Source organism: Cloeon dipterum, chromosome X (assembly GCF_949628265.1).
Source record: "Cloeon dipterum chromosome X, ieCloDipt1.1, whole genome shotgun sequence".
Lineage (NCBI taxonomy): Eukaryota > Metazoa > Arthropoda > Insecta > Ephemeroptera > Baetidae > Cloeon > Cloeon dipterum.
The window spans coordinates 24,676,321-24,694,689 of NC_088790.1; the positions used below are offsets into that span (position 1 = coordinate 24,676,321).

Here is an 18,369-nt window from a genome sequence, read left to right on the forward strand (position 1 = left end):
TCAGTCAGAGCTCGGAGCGTGGGCCGGGTCACGTGACAAGTTTCACGTGATCTCATTGGTTTATCGGCAATCCAGCAGTCTACTGATTATTGTCTACATACGCATGTACGCGCATTAAATTTGCTCTTGTTACATCGTGGTTTTCTCGAAGCATGCGCTTAGCACCAGTTTCATTCCAACATATATTATAGACAAACTCTTAAGCGTTCGATTGGTACCGGTTGCACCAGGGGGGGGGGGGTGGATTACGGCACCGTTTTTTAGCTCGACCTTGAAACACTGTACAATACAATTCTTATGCCTATAGCGTTGCCATTTTCTCTCAAGGTTGCGTTGCCGTAATCCGTAATCTGCCCCCAGATCATGTGAGCTTTTTGACCGATTCCAACCGTCAGCGCAGACCAATTTCAATTTAACATGGCGTGTATATGGGACTGAGTGAGGCATGCGCTGGAAAGTTCTGCGCGCGCTCTCCCTTCTACGCTCCTCTCTTCTAGTTACCATGCATATATGAGGCACATTTTGGCTATTTTGAATTTCCAAAATTGTATGTACTTAAATATGTGGGTTTTTTTCGAAACGTTTGACCCCAATTTAGTGACCTTGACCTTTTACCTACGAAGTTGGTCATCGTGGGAAAATTGTTGGGTGTTGTACAACGTTCTGGCCTGCTACGGACCTTAGGGGCGCCATGACAAGGCGCCCAGAGCACCGTAACCAAGGAACTTAAAATTCTCTCTGCGACGGTTACAAATCGCTACCCATGAACCGTGTTGTTTTTCCCGTAACCCTTGCGCTTTTCGGCATAGCATTCCATTACAACGTCTTTTAAAACTAGTGTCCAAAGACCTACGCTCCGGGCATTAAGCCAGCGTACCGGACGCTTTACAGGATTTAACCAAACGCCCGCCATATTTGTCCGAAGACCTACGCTACTGGCTAGGGTTGGGTACTAGCTCAAAAATCGATATCAAATATCTGATATTGATATGATATTTAAAATATCAAAAAATTGATATATCAACCGAAAAATATCAGAATTTGATATATCAACGTTGATATTTCCAGATGATCAAAAAATGGCTGCTGGACGAACCGAAACCGGTTATGGCTATTTTTAAGGCTTAAAAACCGATTTTTAAGCATTTTTCACCGATTTTTTTCATAAATACCGGTTAATTAAGAAAACTTTTGAAAAATGGCGGTTTTCCGCAGTCATGTGATGAGTATTCAAATAATTTAAATATTGCGCGCCTTTAAAACTGATGTTTGATAAGGGGTGTGTCGGCTCCAACCATATGGCGCCAAAATTTGCATCTGGCTGCTTTCCCTTCCCCCCTTCCCGTCACATGGGTGTCTAATTAATTAATTAATAGCTATCATTAGGTAATTAATAAAATATTATAGTTTAACTGTGCCATTTTAAAATTAATTTTAAGTTTGATGTTTACATTATCAGCTGATAATTTGAGAGCGTCAATTTATCTTCAAATTAAAATATTGGAGTGTTTTTCTCCATATCATATGTGCTCTTCAGCGTTCATCTGGTATTAAATAATTGATTTTAATAGATACAAATAAGAGAAATCAGAATGAAATTACCTTAAACCATAGCAGCTGTTTTGTATTAAGTATTTCAATTTGTAATTTGGGGCTATGCCATCAGCAGAGCAATGTTCGCAATAATATTTGCGTTATTTGAACTCATTTTGATTGGATTAGTTACAATAGTAGGTTCTTAATTATTCACCATTCAAATCAAAATTAATTGTTTACAAACAATTTATTATCATTTTAATTCAACAAGTAAATATGGTACTGCCAGCTGACAGAGGTCATCTGTGACCGATCAGCTGGCGTGTGTGGCCTTTATTGTTGTCAGGGTTTAACCTGACCTACCTGACGTTGCTGGCACATTTGTTTACAAACAATTTAATTTAATTTTCATTCAACACAAAAGCTACTATAAGCTGACCACAGCTGATAGATCATCTGTGATCGATCAGCTGAGACATTTTTCGCGCCTTTTGTGCATTGCGAAAACTTCAATATCGGTTACGCCCATGTTTGGGGACGGAAAGTACAGTTTGATCCTAAACTTTTATGCGAAAACCGGCATGAAAAATGCCATCTGTCGGTCAAAAATGTCAACTGATATCAACCTTGATATCTAAGTCGGATATCAAGGTTGATATCAGTTGACATACCCAACCCTACTACGGGCATTGAGCCAGCGTACATTTGTCCGAAGACCTGCTTTCTCGCTTTTGTCCATCTGCCGCGTCGCTGTGGGGTTTCCGCCCCCTCAGCGCGAGGAGAGCTCTGCTCTCGTGCTGGTTAAGTGTCGGGGGTGGTCGCTTCTCCTTTGCTGCTCGTTCCGAAGGGCGCCGCGGCCCTGGTGGTCGCTGGTTCATCTCTTAGTGGCACAACATGTTGTTCGAACGCAGACGAGAGTAAGCAAGGAGAGTGAGTTTATTGTTAGACGCATAAAAAGAAAAATAAAGGGCCAATTCATATACATAATACGGTGGTTGGTTACGGTGCTCTGGGCGCCTTGTCATGGCGCCCCTAAGGTCCGTGCAGGCCAGAACGTTGTACAACAGATGCTCCCGGGCGTCCTGCGCTCGTCCCTGAGCGCCCATGCGGTAGCAAAATCAGTTTTGTTGTACTGGAGAAGGTGACTGGGAAGAAAATTTGCCTTTCATTTTGATGGCGATTCGCAACATTGGGCATCAAACGTAGATCATTTTGGATACCCAATTTTTGTGTTTACCATTAACAGAGTCCAAGTTACAAATCGCCAAAAACATCACATTTTTAAAAAAATCTCAAATTTTGAACCCCTGTAAAATAGGCAATTTTTGTAATTTTGACCTAATATTTTAGGGTTCAACTTCAGTTCCCTAGGGCAACATTTCCACCGAGTTTCGTCAAGATCTGAAGACCACTTACCAAAGAGGGTGTCATTTTACATGGATCCATCCAACATTAAAATTAGCTGTTCACTGTCATCTACTTTTAACCAAACTGAGACTTTTTAAAACTGATTTTAGTTCATAGAAACTAACTTGTTTGTGACGGTTGGTTTTGGCTCTGTGGTAAATCTTTTTGCAACACCAGAGCGAATCGATTTCAATGGAAGCCTGAGTGGAGGAAGAAAGGGTCGCAGGCAGTCCTGAGACGACTCAAGGCTCTCTTGTTTATGTCCGGTCTTTCTTGTACTTTCTCTTGAACTCCTGCACGAACTGATTGACCATGCGGTTGTCCAAGTCCTCTCCTTCCAAGCCCTCTCCTGCGGTGGAATTCTTCGAAGATACCGTCCTCGATGGTGAGGATGGAAACGTAGAAGGTGCCGCCACCCAGGTCGAAGATGAGCACATGCTTCTCACGCTGGTCCTTCTTGTCCAAGCTCCAAGCCATAGGCGTTGGTAGCCATTGAAAGTTTTGAGACTAAATTTTTAAGAAAGTCTATGGTTCTTCCATCTGTTGGCGTATTTGAGCACTAAATAAAAGCATAAAATACATAACTTCTCCATTGTGTCGCGTAACCCTTTTTCTGCTCGCTGCACTGCACCATGTTTGGCACGTGTCGGTTATGCAGTTCCTGCTTGACACTTTATTGCCATTGTTCATGTGACTCAATTTTAAAATCTGTCCTAAATGTATTGTACACGGATAAAAAGCATACGTGAAACCGCTGTAAAAACAACTCAGGTGTACCTACTGCGCTCAACAAGATATTATGACAAATTTGTACGATTTAAAAGATATTTCTACGCATGGATGATTTTTACCAAGAATAGAAAAATATTTATATTGCTTTTTACCTTTTGGCTAATACTGTTCACAGTCTCTTTGTGTGAAAAGGATAATCCTGATAGACGTCTCCTTTTTCGAGAGGTACGACATGCAACACAATGTAGCAATACACGCTAAAAGAAAATCAGAACGGCTCTTGAAGGGTGTCCCATATTACTTTAATCATTCATTCCCTTCTCACGTGAATAATAGCGATAATATAGCCTTCATTTTTTGTTCCCTTTTAGGTGTTATTAAAAGTGAACAAATAAAATAGCCGCAAAGAAAATTTAATGCGTATTTGATCTTCAATTTGTGCAGAGTGCTCTCGCCTGGAAGGCAACGGATATTGTCATTTTTTTCTAGACGGAGAAATGTCTAATTTTCGGCCGTCAGCCCATTCAGGCCTGTGGCTTCCTCCGGAGGCCCTGCCCAGGCTCGAGTTTTACCGCAATCAATCTCTACAGACTAAAAAGAAGCCGACGCTTGGAGAGCTGTACGAAGGGATTACTGAAATTGAGGTTCGTCATCGCTGATGAATATTAAAACCAGATTTGACTTCTATTATTATTTTCTGCAGCTTTGGAATTAAAATAAATTGAAATTCGTCTTTTTCATGAAGCATATCTCACGATTTATGTTCAAAATTACTTGTATCTTGATCTATTTCTTTTATTTTTAAAGATTTAAATCATAATAATAGAAATCATCAAGGGAACCTTTTTTAAAATTTAGCAAATTATATTTTGGACTATTGCTCGTTCTACAATTAATCAATTTTTAACTATTGTTAACTTCAAGGATTTGTTTTTCACTCTCAAAATGTGTCATGGGAAACCTAAAAAATTGTTTATAAAATTAATAATTTCGTAACGTCCCTAGTCGTTTAAGCAGAATTTTTTTACTGAACGTCTCGCACTCCATTAAAATAGTTATAATTCGAACTTAAAATTAGGAGGCGATCGATCCAAGTATTAAAAGTGAAAGCAGTCACGCGATAAAGTTATCCAAGGAGTGCTGAATGCAGTCCTCCTGATTATATGAGGCGTCATGCTGTTTCTCCGACTCTCTTGGGTCGTGGCACATGCCGGAATAGGCGAGTGTTTTATTCCTATCAGACCACAAGTTATAACTGGCTCTCAATATTGTATTTGTAGAGTATTCCTTTTAATCTGTCTCTCCTATAAGTTTTGGCTTCACAATAGAACCCTATTTCATTTTTAAAACAATTCCTTTTGTGAAATTACCATTTTATCCACGAGGTATATGCTTTACTGTGAAGGCGAAACTTTTAGGAATTAAAGGGGGTAGTTTTAAAACAACGAAGGTGAAGTCAGTTTTTATTATAATGGCATAACCAACCTCAAGTGTCGCCACATTAATTATGAATTTTGCTTTTTGTAAAATTTTAGCTTTGTCTTTGGTCACCGTCGTAATTTCAGCCATTATTTGCGTGATTACAACTCTGTCTCTCTCCGCTCTGTGCACCAACGGAGAGGTGAAAGGAGGTTAGAAAATTTAATCCAATTAATTGTCCACCTGCAAAAATTTATATTTCGAAGGAGGAATTTATTACGTAATCTCACGCATTCTCGGGGCAGAATTCGGCGCTTCGATCGGGGTTGTGTTCGCGTTTGCTAACACGGTGGCGGCTGCGATGAACACAATCGGCTTCTGCGACGCGCTGATCACTGTGTGGGACGAGTTCGACATCAAACTCGTCGACGGCGGCTTGCACGACGCCTAAATCTGCGGCACCATCGCCTTGCTCGTCATGATTTGCATCTGCATCCTCGGCATGGACTGGGAAGTCAAGGTAAATCTGATATTATTTGTTTTAAACTGATTTTGCTCGTGCTATGCAACCGGCGAAGCACTGATGCTTGGCGTCACAGCGTTCAACACTTCTACAAAAGGCGTAGATTGATTTTTATTTTTATCAAGAAACTTTGATGGCATGCTAATTAAACTCATCACATTTTGAAACAATAGATTGTTCCAATTTTATTCAGGCTCAAAATGTTCTGGTTGTAATCATTGCCGCAGCGATGGTGGACTTTGTCGTCGGCACCATATTAGGGCCTACAGACATTATTGAGGGGGTGCAGGGATTTGAAGGGTGGAGCTGTAAGTGCAATGATTAAAAAAATCATTTTAAAGAAAGTTAAAAATTCAGTGGAACTCTTCCATTGTAACATGGGCCCGGATTTTCGCTTCAGTGAAGGAATAAACCAAGATTTCTTCACGGTTTTTGCAATTTTCTTCCCTTTAGTGACAGGAGTGCAAGCTGGAGCAAATATTTCTGGAGATTTGAAGGTGCCAGCACAAGATAAATTACTAATCTATATCAAAAAAATTTCTGTGCAGGATCCGGCTGATGCTATTCCGAAAGGCACGTTATTAGCTCTCGCGATTTCAATGGTCTCGTACGTCGTCTTGATCTTTATGGCAGGTGGAGGGGCTCTGAGAGATGCGAGTGGCGTTATCGGTGAATTATCTAACTCTACCTTTGCTAACTGCACCGCCAGGAAGTGCCACTTTGGATATCTTTAATAATATCTTTAAATTGTTCATTTTTTATTGTTTTTACAAACAAAAACATACAATAAATATTTTTCGGCTTTTGTAGTTCTACAACAAATGGTTGGGCTTAACCGGAGCAATCGCCTGCGTGATGATTATTTTTTTGATCAGCCTTACACTACTCTAATCACCGTCGTCATCATCATCGTCCTGAGCCTCGTCGTCATGTACAGAAAACCAGGGGAAACGCAATAAAAAGCTATTTTGATCTTTTACTAAACCGATTTGTAGACGTGAACTGGGGGTCGTCGAAGCAAGCCCAAACGTACAACGTGGCACTGAACTCGGCGTACCAATTGGAACTCACGAATGAGCACGTGAAAAACTACAAGCCGCAAATCGTGCTGCTCTCTGGAAACCCGGCAGCCAGACCGGCACTCCTGCAGCTCGCCTCGCACCTATCAAAAAGCTGCTCTCTCCTATTGTGCGGAAAAATTGCCACGGTGTAGCATTGATTTTTTTCTTTTCCCTTTAATTAATTTCAATCAGAATCTCTAACATTGGGGTTTCCTTAAGGCTAGGATTTTTGGATGGTTCTATACTTTTAAATTCGTTCAATTTCCGAGTGCGAAATTAAATTTGATTTAAGAATTATTTCCAATTTTCAAATGGTATTCGATATTTTTTTTTATAAATTTTGGCATTTATAATTAATTAAAATGTAGGTTAAATATTGGTTCTAAACTTTCTCAAAACCGGAGCCCACCGTCAATTTTTGTTACACGCCTTAAAATTCCTACCCTATTTTTCTGTTGTTCCTAAGATTATATCAGTGTATTATTTTGCTAAAATAATATATTCCGATTAATTAAATTTTAGGAAAAGTTGTTGCACAGTGAAAGATCCCGTTGCACCAACCAGGCGATGCGGTTCCTCTCGGAAAGCAAAATCCGCGCCTTTTTCAGCGTCGTGGACAACGTGAAATACGCGCAGGGAGTGCGATGCCTTAATTCTCCAGGCGAGTGGTGTGGGAAAACTGCGGCTCAACGTGATGATGACGGGCTTCAAAAACGACTGGAGGGACTCGAGCCGTGAGCACCTCAATGAGTACTTCACAGTCTTGCAGTAATGTGTTTATTAAATTCTAAAAGTTTTCTTCGAATTTAAATTTTGTAAGTAAAATATAAGTGAGGCGCTTGATATGAGGATGGGATTGGTGATATTGCGCGTTGCAGGGGGCCTCGATTATAGTAAGTTCACGGAAAATGACGACCCCGATTAGTGGCTGCTCGCCTTGTCCTAATTTGAAGGAAAAGCCTATGTTCTGGTAAATTAATTTTTATCCTGGATTTTTATATCAAATTATATCAGAATCAATAATTTTTAGCAAAATGAGGATGGTGTGTTAAATAATTTACGTATTAATTTACTGATCAAAGAAGTTTAGACTGTCTCAGTTCTACCATTTTTTCTTTTTCCTAGTTCTTTGGTCGACATATTTTACGTTTTGAATATTGCTATAAAATTTCAGCTCAAATTTGGAGTTTTAAAGGTTTGTGGATGATGAATTCAGATAATTATTTCAATAAACTTTGTCACATAGAACGAAAAACATTTTCCCGGCAATTCTTAATTTAAAAAAAATTACAAACGTTTTTATAAAAAAATATCCAGTAAATTAATTTTAGCGCAGTACAATTTTATTTTGTTAAGTATTAATTTTAAATTATATTGGAAATTAAAATTCTTAATAATTTGGTGGAAATGTACAAAAATTTTATCTTTTAATTTGATTCGAGTCACACTTCTTAAAAAAAGAAGATAAATTCATGCTAATTTCCTTACTTCGTAACACGTGAAAGACAATGTTATAAATATATTCTAGAGAAAATTAATTTTTAATTTTCCTGGTAGATGTGCAAGTGGAATTTCCTTGCCAGATAACGTGATGTAAAAGGTAACAATTTTCAACTCCCCTCTGAAGAAAGGAACGATCGACGTCTGGTGGCTTTACGACGACGGCGGTAAGTAAAAATCACAATTTCGGTCGAAAACCTAAAAATATTTAAATCAAGGTCTAACACTGCTTCTGCCTTACATCCTGCACAGGAGGGCCAAGTGGTCCAACTGCAAACTGCGGATCTTCGGTCTCGTGGAAAGAACAAACAAAATTGACGAGGAGAAACAGTAGTTAGACAATTTTATATACAAAAATTATTCATTTATTAATATTCCAGTTTAGAGATTTTGCTGTCAAAGTTCAGGATTAAATCCTCTAGCATTACCATGGTCAGAATTAGCAAGCCACAGCCGTCCTCAAACGAACTCTTTGAAGATATTGCCAAGCCCTTAAGAATTGGTATTTAATTAATAAAAATGACGAAATACTAAGATAATTATTAAATATTTTAAAAGGAGTCGGTGTGGATGCTCATCAAATTCAAACGGAGCAGCATCTTGGGATGAGAGACCTCCTGCAGAAGCACTTGATGGGAGCAAATTTAATCGTCATGTATGCTGTCAGTCGTACTGAAAAATTGCAGGTGGTTGAATTTTTTTTAATAATAAGGACACTGCCAATGCCGAAAAAGGGAGACGTGTCGGCGTTGTTGTACATGGCGTGGCTGGAGGTGCTCACCAGGGGCATGCCGCCCTTCCTGCTCGTCAGGGGGAATCAGAAGTCCGTACTCAGCTTTTATGCCTAGGAGTGAAGTGATAAAATTGTCGTTTTATCAAAATTTTCCAAAATTGCAGGAGTAGGAAAATCGAATTCATATAATTTCCGGTGGCTTTTTTTAATGAAAAAATCTAACAATATTATTTTTAATTAATTAACACATTTGGCATAATCAAATTAATTAATATCTATTGGCATTGAACGGATTTGAAGTGTTTGCTTGCCAGTTTTTAATGGAACGTGACGCTTGTGTAGAACCAAACACAAACAAATATAGGCAGCAGGAGGAAATCAGAGATGTATATTTGCTCACACGAAAATTGTATAATATTCAATAGACTGCGGCTTGCTTGCAAACAAAAAGGCGCATATTTATTTCTCCTCGAGTTAAGATGACTGGGCAGAAAGAGCGGCGAATTCGTCTCTAACCTTCCCGAAATTACGTCACGCGCGCAATACACGGAAAGAGGAGACGCGCGGCGACGGCGGCGGCGGTGTGCGTGTGCGAAATTGATTTGCAGACGTTGTTCTGGTGCAGCAGGTTGTTGTTGTTGTTGACTGCTGATAAGAAGAGATGGGAGGCAGCTAGCGGGCGTGGGAAAGGGCCAGGTGCGCGCCTCCACCGCAGGGTGTTAGCCTGCTGCAAAATGGAGTGGATCATCGCGGCGGTCGACGGCATCCTCATGGTGCTGATCCTCGGCGGCAACTGCATCACGGTCACGGTCATCATCAAGAAGCCCAAGCTCGCCACCTCGTCCAACCAGTTCGTCCTTGGCCTCGCGCTCGCCGACATGCTCGTAAGTGTTTGTTTTTTTCAACCCCCGACTGACACCTGACAGACACCCCCCAGCAGATAATGCGCGCTAATTGCGCGCACGTCAATTTGCAACTAGACATAATCTAGGTTGTTGCGCTAATTGAGGTCATGCAGTAATAGAAATCTGCTGACTCGGAGTGTAATTTAAAAAAATTGGGAACTAATTAAGATATTTTAATAGAAATTTAAATCAGCGTTGCCCTTAAAATCAATTAAACGGAAATTATTGAAGGTCTGTTGAAGGGATGAATTCGATTTTCTGCTGATTTAACATTGCGTAATATTAGAAAAAATTAAAAATCATATTTTCTAGGTGATTTTTACACACAATTAGATTTACAACTAATAAAGAGGAGAATATAGTGGATGGTTTTCTTGGAAAACAGTTGACTATTTTTAGATTGTTTAAGAAATTTCTGTGATACACGTTAATATCTACTTACAAGGAGAGTGCACCTAATATTAATCGAAAAAAATAAGATTTTGACATCACAATATTTCCAAGTGCGCTAACTTTGAGAAAAACGGTCCGATTTTTAAATACCAAACGACTTTGAAATCCGCTAAAAAAAACTATTCGATTGATGGGCAATTTTCCTATGTTGTTTATCGATTTTTGGCTAAGGTGCACTTTGAACAACACGTAAAAAAACATTTGTGATTTTTCAGGAATTGTTACCAATAAACTAAGATTTTATTTTGGATATCTTTAATTGCATTGCAATGACGATTCCATCCTAACTTGGGAGGTTTGCTTTCGGCTTTCCGGCTCTCTACTAATTATATGTTGCTGGAATTTCTCCAATGAGGCCAGTCAGACCCGTGCGCCCATGATATTCGTTCGCGATTTTATTGGGACACGGATGTTCGCTATCAGGGTTTCACCAATCTCGAAAGATATGAACCAATAAAAATAAATGAAAAGTGCGCACTACATCGGAAATGTGTTTGCAACGTTTACATAGGTTTTCCGAAAAGAAATAGGCGCTGGAAAATTTTCAAACACATCAGGAAAACTGTAAATTTTATCATCTTTTAGAATCTGCGCTTGTACTGACAGAGATGTATAACCACAGATTAAAATTAAATTTTAGCTTTTCGTCATAAATGTATTATATTCATCAAAAATTAATTTAAATATAATAAAAAAATCATTTTCGTGTAAAGTTAACTATATTTTAAACAAAATATGAAAGAAAATATGTGCTTTTAGGTCGGCGTGTCGATGCCCTACCACATGACCTTCTACATTTCCGAGGAGATGGGCAACTCGTTGCCTTTGTGCCTGCTGCGATTCGTCCTGATGATCATGGCCTGTTCGGCGTCGGTGCTGCATCTAATCTGCATCGCCGTCGACAGATACCTCGCCATCATTTACCCGCTGCGCCACCAAGTCATCGTCACCAAAGGGTTCGTACCGCCCCTCTCCCCGGCGCTTACAATTAGTTATTTTTACTCAATTGTTTCCATTGTTAGGAGGGCACGCCACGTGATTTTCTGCAACTGGATGATAGCAATAGCTATTTCAACAATGCCAATTTACTGGAACGAGTGGCAAGAGCACTCAAAGAGGTGTGCGGTAAGAATAATTATCATTCAGTCATCGTGACGATTGTTTTGTTTTTGCTTCAAACGTGTGCTGGTTTGTGAAGTAAACAAAAAATTATATTTTCTAAATTTTGCTCAAATGGTGTCATTTTGATAAAATTGCAAGGTTTTTCTTTAAAATTTAAATGGAAAATTAAATTCATTTGGCAATTTAGGATTTAAAGATTAACCATCGTGAAAAGAAGAAATTTTGATCATCTTTCGGAAAATGTGACTCTTCATTAATTCAATTTAAAAAAAATCAAAGCCTTGATAGGTTTTTCCTGTCAAAATAAATTATCCATCTGATCAAAAAAATGTCTTTAAAAAGTCATGAGATTTAAGATATTTAAAATTTCCTGAAGTTTACGTCTTTCAAACCACATTACATTTTTGCACTATTTCATGCTTAAAAATTTCCTTGTAAATATTATTGAAAATTGCACTAACACCGCAATGAAGTTAAATATAAATCATCGTATCTCAAACTCACGATATAAAATTTCCTCACAAGCAGAAAGGGGAATTCCGATGAGTCAAAATACGCTTTTTCTTCTTTCTTTGATAAACTATTTAACTTTTCTCGACGGGTTTGGCTCGACTCTGTTACCTCTCACAATCATAAAATAAAACCACGATTGAAATAAAAATAAAAACAAATTATTGTGCTTTTTCAGATTGAGAACATTCTGCCGGCCAATTTTTTCCTCTTCGTGGTGATTCCGGCGTTTACCTTCCTGCTAGTGATCATGCTGTGTACGTACGTGCGCATCCACAAGGTCGCCTCTTCGCACGCCACCCGCCTCTCTCAGCAGCGGCTCTCCTGCTCGCAAATCAGCATCCACGTTGGCACCAATGAGATCCAACACCTGCAGAAGGGCAAAAAGTCCATGCAGGCGAGTGGCGGTTTTAATTTCTCTTATTATTTTCATGTAATGGAAATAACTGCTGTCATTCGAAATTAAATGAAAAAATAATTATTTGAGTCTTGGTAAATTTTTCAATTTAAACTGCTTGAAAATCGACATTTTTTATTTTTAGCACGTGTACCAAAAAATAAAAAATATTTCAAAATTAATTTTTCAGGTGGTTGCACTTGTGCTTGGCTGCTTCTGCGTATGCTGGTGCCCCTACCTGACCATCAGCACCCTGATTTTGCACGGCTACCGCAGCCAGGTGCTCGAACTGGCGTACAACCTGGCTTTCAGCTTCGCCATGGCCAACTCGTGCATGAATCCAATCATTTACGCTTGGAAAAACCAGGACTTCAAGTGCGCCTTCCAGGTACATCTCCTATTGTTTTTATTAAATATTATGGGGGTTAAAAGTGTCAAACAGAGAATAAGAAGATGAGCAAAATTCACATTACATAATTGACAGAAATATTTTTATTTTCAATTTTTACAGGTTTTATGAAGCAAATTTTGAATAATATCTCATCTCCTTTTGTAGTTAAATTTAAAAAAATAAAAAGGTCCTGTGTGTGCATTGAATTCCTCTCGTCGAACCCAATTGAATGAATACAAAATTTAAGGTCTTTTTGGTCAAGGGTTATTTTACGAGTCATTTTTTTATGTTTTCGTAACAATAAAAACAATTTTTAAATAATATTAAAAACACCCTCGAATAAGATACCAATGAAGCACGTTAAAACACGCGCGTGAGTAAAATTTTAAGAATGTTCCTTCTTTTTTTTCGAAATTCAATTTGATATTAAAGTTCCAAAGTCTATAAGTGACATTATTGCAAAAAACCGCACTCCTTTGGACTCTTAATTACTTATTCTCCTCCAATAATTGGAGGATTTACACTAAAAATGCATATCACCGTTCAAAAAAAATTAAAAATGCCCCGGTGATTCAATATTTTTAATTTTTTATCTTTGAAATAATAAACGGACACATTATTTTCAGGAACTGCTGAGCTGCTGTAGGTCGCCTACTGCTGCAAGTCAGGACGAAATTGTGCGCTCGAGGAGCCAAAGCAATCTGGAAGCCAGGGCATCCGCCTCCACCTCCAGGTCGTCCATTCACGATTTGCAGGTCGAACGGTTTTAACATTAAATTCAATAAAATTAGTTTAAAATCTTTGTTATTAATTGGTATTAATAAGGCTAGCTGTTAACTGGAGCCATAAAAATGACTGCACGTGAAAGTAGCTTAGCTTTTTGCAATATGAAGTATCCAGGGCTGCGAATATTCTATTGTAAATAAAATCTAATGAATTTTAGCATTTCAAAAAATTGCTATCTGTTTTTCAAATTCAAAGAATAATTATTTTAATCATTTTCAACCAAATAATTCACTCATAAGAATAAACTAGTCCAGTGTTGCCCTGCCGATCCATGAATAATTTTTTTATCTGCCACTGTACCAACGCAGCCCTTATACAATAATTAAATTTATCAAAACATTTGTTATACAAATTAAATGTTGTTTGCCCGCAATAAAAAATGTTAATAGGCGTATATCTAGCTTTATTATTCGTGATTGACATCGGACATTTTCAATGAACAATCGCAGAATCAGATATTACTGTAAAAAAGTCGTTTTTATACATAAGCATCGTACAACTCTGATTTCGCAGCCGATAGATTCAAGTGGCTTTCGATTTCTTGCGTTTAATGGCGTCTTCGACGGCCTTCAATTGCTTCAGCAGCTCCTCTCTGCGCGACGTGGACTTCTTCACCGCCACCTTGGCCTCTGCCGCCACAGGGGCAACCTCGGCCGCTCTCTTTTTGCTCACAACTAGAACGAAAATTAGGTTTTAGAAGTCGAAAAATTAGGTTTTTATATTAACAGAGAAAAAATAAATTTAATTTAAGATTTTTTAAATCTACAATTTACAAAAATATAAAAAAACACTTACCTTCTGGTTTGGCTCCAGGTTCATTCTCTTTTAGGGTGAGTCTGATTTGCTGCTTCTGACCTGACATTTTCAAAGCATCCATCGCCTTCGTCTTCGTTACTGTGTCAGCTCGCCTTGGGACTGTTACATAACATTAATTTCAAGCACTAAAAATGGAAAAATAGACAAAAGTTTACCTTTAGCAGGACGCTCGTCTTCGCTGCTGGATGAGTACGAACTGTTTGAGTCCGACGAAGACCCTGACACAGAACTAGACCTCTCGTGGTGACGCTTCCTTCCTCGGTCGGATTTGAATCCCCTTTATACAGATGAAAATTTGAGAAATTGCTCGTGGATTATCATCGCTAGAACACTCACTTTTTAATCACATCGTCGACAGGAGGGTGCCGTTTTGTCATTGGTGGCTCTCGGGGCTCCCTAGGCTTTGTGGGAACCGGTGCCTGAGAGAAATACAACATTTTTTTAAGATTAGTAATGTTATGGGTTGCAAACATATCAATATTGGAATGTAATCGATTATTAAAACTTGCTGTATTACTGAATTTTAAAAAATAAATAAAGAAAAATTATGGACACTGGAAAATGATAAAAACTAAGAGCTCATCATCATCTATAAAATTATGAAACAATTTTCAAGGAAATTAATTAATTATAATAAGTTATTTTTCGGGCCGAATTAAAATTAAGGACAATTTTTCTGTAACTCGCTAAAAAAATTAAAATAAACACCTCATATTTAGAAGATTTATAAGCTGGGTCTCTGGCACTCTTTTTCGGAGCTGGTGCGTGGTTTGAGTAGTGTGAGTCGGATGAACTGGAGCTTCCGGACGAGGATCGGCTGCAGATTCAAAATCAGTATCAAACAATAATCAATAAATTTAATGTCAAATCACCTTGACGACGAATAAGATGATTCAGAAGAATGAGATCGTTTCCATCCGTCCTTCCTTGTGGGCGATTTCTGTCTCATCCAAGGGTCGGACCACTCGTCTGCCTTTTGTTTCGTCGGTTTTCTTTGCCTGAATGAGAAAATTACGATAGTAAACATCTATTCACGATAAGAATAAACCCTTTCTTACTTTTCCTTGTATTTGGAAGAGTGGTGGCCCCTGGAGTGATGCGAGCCTGGAGAGCTGGACGAGTCTCTGGAGCGGCGGGCCGAGCGTTCGCCCTTCCCTCGCATCGACTCTCGGAACTCGCGGTTCTGCCGCTCCTTGTAGAGGTTTTCTATCTGCCGGCGCGACGTGTCTTGGGTTCGCTTCCAGCTCTCCTGCGCGTAGTATTCGTCCTCGCGGCTCGGCCTCCTATATGAATGACTGATAAGGGAACATTAATTTCGTTCTCGCTTCAAAGAGAACCAAAATCAATGCTAAAGACGGAAAATAAATTAATGAATGTCAGTTTTGGATTTGGACAGAAATAATTATAGATTCTATAAAGCTTTTTTTTACAAAATAAAACTCCTAGGGGAGATAAAGACGACTCTACCGGTTCAATTCTAACTCTTAAAACGCGAGATTTGCCAGTGAGAAATGTTTCTAAAGTAACAAAAATGGTTTTCGAGTTTCAAATAGAAAATTAAAACGAGCACCACTCTAAAATTTCTATCTGGGACTACTTTAAAGTGGCTTTTCAGATAAATCGAAAGAAAATAACCCGTAATGACCTTTGACTTTGTCCGATGACTTTAAATTTGGTGTTCATTTGATCAGGCTTAAAGAGTGGAATTAAATTTTTTTTTAAATTAAAAAATAAATCTGAAAATCTCAATAAATATTTTTAGAAGATTATCAGTGTTTTTTTTTTAACCAAAACTGTCCCTCATCTTGCTCTCAAAAGTATATTTAAAAAACGCGCGAAAATTTATAAGAAAAAAAGGAAATATACGCACCCGTATTTTTCCTCGTCTTCGAACCGGTGTAATGGGCTGGCCTGCCGAATATAAAAATCATTTTCCTTGTCCAAGTCTTCCTGGCCCAGTCCCAGGTTCATTTTCTTCTCCTCAAAGTCCTGGTCGGTTTCTTTCCTCCTCGTCGCCTTTTTCATCATCTGAAATTGGGAACTTTGAAAGGCGTTCCAGGCGGGGTTTCTGGTTTTGAACCTCCTTCGCGTGGCGCAGTCCTCGCTCCCAGGCCGACTCGAGGGGCGGCCCATCGACAGGGTCGGACGGACCGTAGCCAGGGAATTGTCTGTCGAAGAAAGGGTCGGCACCAGGAGGGCCATTCGTCGGCACCAACGGCCGAACCATGTCGAACATGGTGTAGTTTCCTTTGTCCGTCACTCCCGGATGGACGAATCTAAATAATGATTTTTATCTATTATTAATCCAAGTTGAAGTAACGTCGCTTAATTTATAAAAAATTGGAAAAAATACACTGTAACCTTGAATAATTTATTGAAAATTTTTAAAGGCGTTTGAAAAATGACCAAATTAAATTTTATTACAGATATTGTTCGATTTTGGTTTAAGCGACAAGGATTTTCCGTGGTTTTATAGCATTAATTTCTAAAGTATAGAAAATTACGAGAGAAATTGTATTGGCACCAAAACCTAAATTAATTTTCAAGAAAATGAGATTGAATTTCCTTACCACCCGGGTTTATTTACCACTGGTTTTTATTTTTAACAAATTTTAGAGCAAGATATGCAAGTAATAATTCTTTCAATTTTTCCCCTGTTAATAATTTAAAATTTGCGGCCGGAGTGGTCAAAATTTCCTCTACCGTACTAATTTTTTCTTTAAAATTACCATTTTCTGCCTCAATTTCCCCAAAAATAAATCTCTGATAATTTTTCAAATCGAGATCATAAGCAAATAATAACAAAATTATTTAAAACATTGAGGTGCGAACATAGCCGGCAAGAAACTGGTAAAAATTGTAAACAAACAGTTTGCAATGAATTTGTTTTTTTAAACAAAAATGCGGGTCTTTTGCAATCCTGAATCGCATTAAAGATTCAAGAGAATGAGATTTTTTAGGAAGGTAAAAACCAGGATACGTCATTTCCTGGAAATTTAATTGTTGCTGATTCCAAAATAAAAAATCCCACCTGCAATTGGCCCCCCAGGTGCACTGTCCCCTATTGTAGAAGCGGCAGACGGGTTTGCTCTCCTCTTCAGGCCGTGCGTCCTCTCCGTCGGTGCACTCGCCCTCCTCTAGGTCATTGTCCTCGTCCTTGGCGGCCTCCTTGGCCCTCCGCTCGGCCTGTCTCTCAACACCGTTGCGGCCGGATCTCTTCTGCTCAGGGTGGCTCCTCTTTGCCGGCTCTTCGTCGGCCTCAAAGTCCAGTTCTGTCTCCAACTGGTCCTGCATAGTCTTGTGCGGCGACGCCTTGCTGCTCGACTCCTGCAGCCCGTCGTGACTCTCCAGGTCAGACACGTCCGAAAGGTCCTCCTTGGACAGCGGGTCGAACTTGCCTGGATTGCTTTCCTCCACCTCACCCTGATGAGCATGATTTTTAGTAAACAGTAAACATTGCCCTTTTGGAAGCAGATGTGCTACGAACCGAGTCATCTGCAGGGTTTTCCTCCTGGTCCACCTTCGCGTCCTCCCGCGGACTGCTCATTTCGTCGCCGGAACTCATTCTTGAGAGGAAGAGAGCTGCAATTGAGGAGAAATCAGTCTTGTTTTGTTTGCACTGGAAAATAATGCACTACTTTCGAATCCTCTACGAATGCGAACGCAAACTCACCTTTTAGAAGATCGCAAAATCGGGAATTCTAAATACTAGATCGTCAAACGAAGATCATTCTTGCTGATTTGATTGACTTATAACGGTCAAGTCAACTTGATTACTCGAGAAAAATTCAGTTTCATTCGAAATCGGCGACGCGAATTTTTATTTTGATTCTTGTTTCCACTGTCCGACAAGAAATATACTGCGATTGCAAGGTAGCCAACTTAAACGGCTATGAACTTATTGTCAGCCGCACGCATTTTTTCCGACTGCTTTTTCGGCAATGCTGCCAACCTAACATTTTTAGTGTGGATGAAGGGTTGAAGAATTACAATAAAAAATGCTAAACCTTGCCAAAAACCGTGGTTTTATAATAATCAAAGATTTGAAAATAGAAGCCAAGAATTATTGGAAAGTTAC

At 39.0% G+C, this 18,369-nt stretch overlaps 2 protein-coding genes and 1 pseudogene across 3 annotated transcripts; 2 read left to right on the top strand and 1 right to left on the bottom strand.

The window, feature by feature from the left end:
• The window catches only part of LOC135945404 (bumetanide-sensitive sodium-(potassium)-chloride cotransporter-like), an 84,124-nt pseudogene extending 74,763 nt beyond the window's left edge, over nucleotides 1–9,361 (top strand).
• A 25-nt stretch (nucleotides 9,362–9,386) lies between these two features.
• Nucleotides 9,387–13,869, top strand: LOC135945492 (D(2) dopamine receptor A-like). The gene is made up of 6 exons (XM_065493225.1): nucleotides 9,387–9,795; nucleotides 11,029–11,225; nucleotides 11,292–11,394; nucleotides 12,080–12,298; nucleotides 12,489–12,686; nucleotides 13,316–13,869. The coding sequence occupies exons 1-6, from the start codon at nucleotides 9,646–9,648 to the stop codon at nucleotides 13,457–13,459; spliced, it is 1,011 nt and encodes a 336-aa protein (XP_065349297.1). The 5' UTR covers nucleotides 9,387–9,645; the 3' UTR covers nucleotides 13,460–13,869.
• On the bottom strand, nucleotides 13,858–18,148 carry LOC135945491 (zinc finger CCCH domain-containing protein 18-like). 2 transcript variants are annotated; one of them, XM_065493224.1, is made up of 12 exons: nucleotides 17,965–18,148; nucleotides 17,779–17,873; nucleotides 17,323–17,714; nucleotides 16,372–16,567; nucleotides 16,162–16,319; nucleotides 15,350–15,574; nucleotides 15,164–15,289; nucleotides 15,000–15,108; nucleotides 14,628–14,710; nucleotides 14,447–14,568; nucleotides 14,271–14,390; nucleotides 13,858–14,149 (listed from the first exon to the last, which is right to left on the bottom strand). In XM_065493224.1, the coding sequence occupies exons 2-12, from the start codon at nucleotides 17,854–17,856 to the stop codon at nucleotides 13,998–14,000; spliced, it is 1,761 nt and encodes a 586-aa protein (XP_065349296.1). In that variant the 5' UTR covers nucleotides 17,857–17,873; nucleotides 17,965–18,148; the 3' UTR covers nucleotides 13,858–13,997. The 2 variants fall into 2 exon arrangements, with proteins under 2 accessions (XP_065349296.1, XP_065349295.1); XM_065493223.1 differs by having other exon boundaries at nucleotides 15,350–15,586.
• Nucleotides 18,149–18,369: the final 221 nt, after the last annotated feature.

Bases quoted from the DNA above. Each gene is read 5' to 3' on its own strand.
- LOC135945492 (XM_065493225.1), top strand. From the start codon at position 9,646: ATGGAGTGGATCATCGCGGCGGTCGACGGCATCCTCATGGTGCTGATC. The intron at 11,226-11,291 runs GTTCGTACCGCC...TTCCATTGTTAG, and splicing joins CAAGTCATCGTCACCAAAGG to GAGGGCACGCCACGTGATTT. The intron at 11,395-12,079 runs GTAAGAATAATT...GTGCTTTTTCAG, and splicing joins AGCACTCAAAGAGGTGTGCG to ATTGAGAACATTCTGCCGGC.
- LOC135945491 (XM_065493223.1), bottom strand. From the start codon at position 17,856: ATGAGTTCCGGCGACGAAATGAGCAGTCCGCGGGAGGACGCGAAGGTG. The intron at 16,568-17,322 runs GTGGGATTTTTT...ATCATTATTTAG, and splicing joins ACCTGGGGGGCCAATTGCAG to ATTCGTCCATCCGGGAGTGA. The intron at 15,109-15,163 runs GTGATTTGACAT...TTGAATCTGCAG, and splicing joins TCATCTTATTCGTCGTCAAG to CCGATCCTCGTCCGGAAGCT.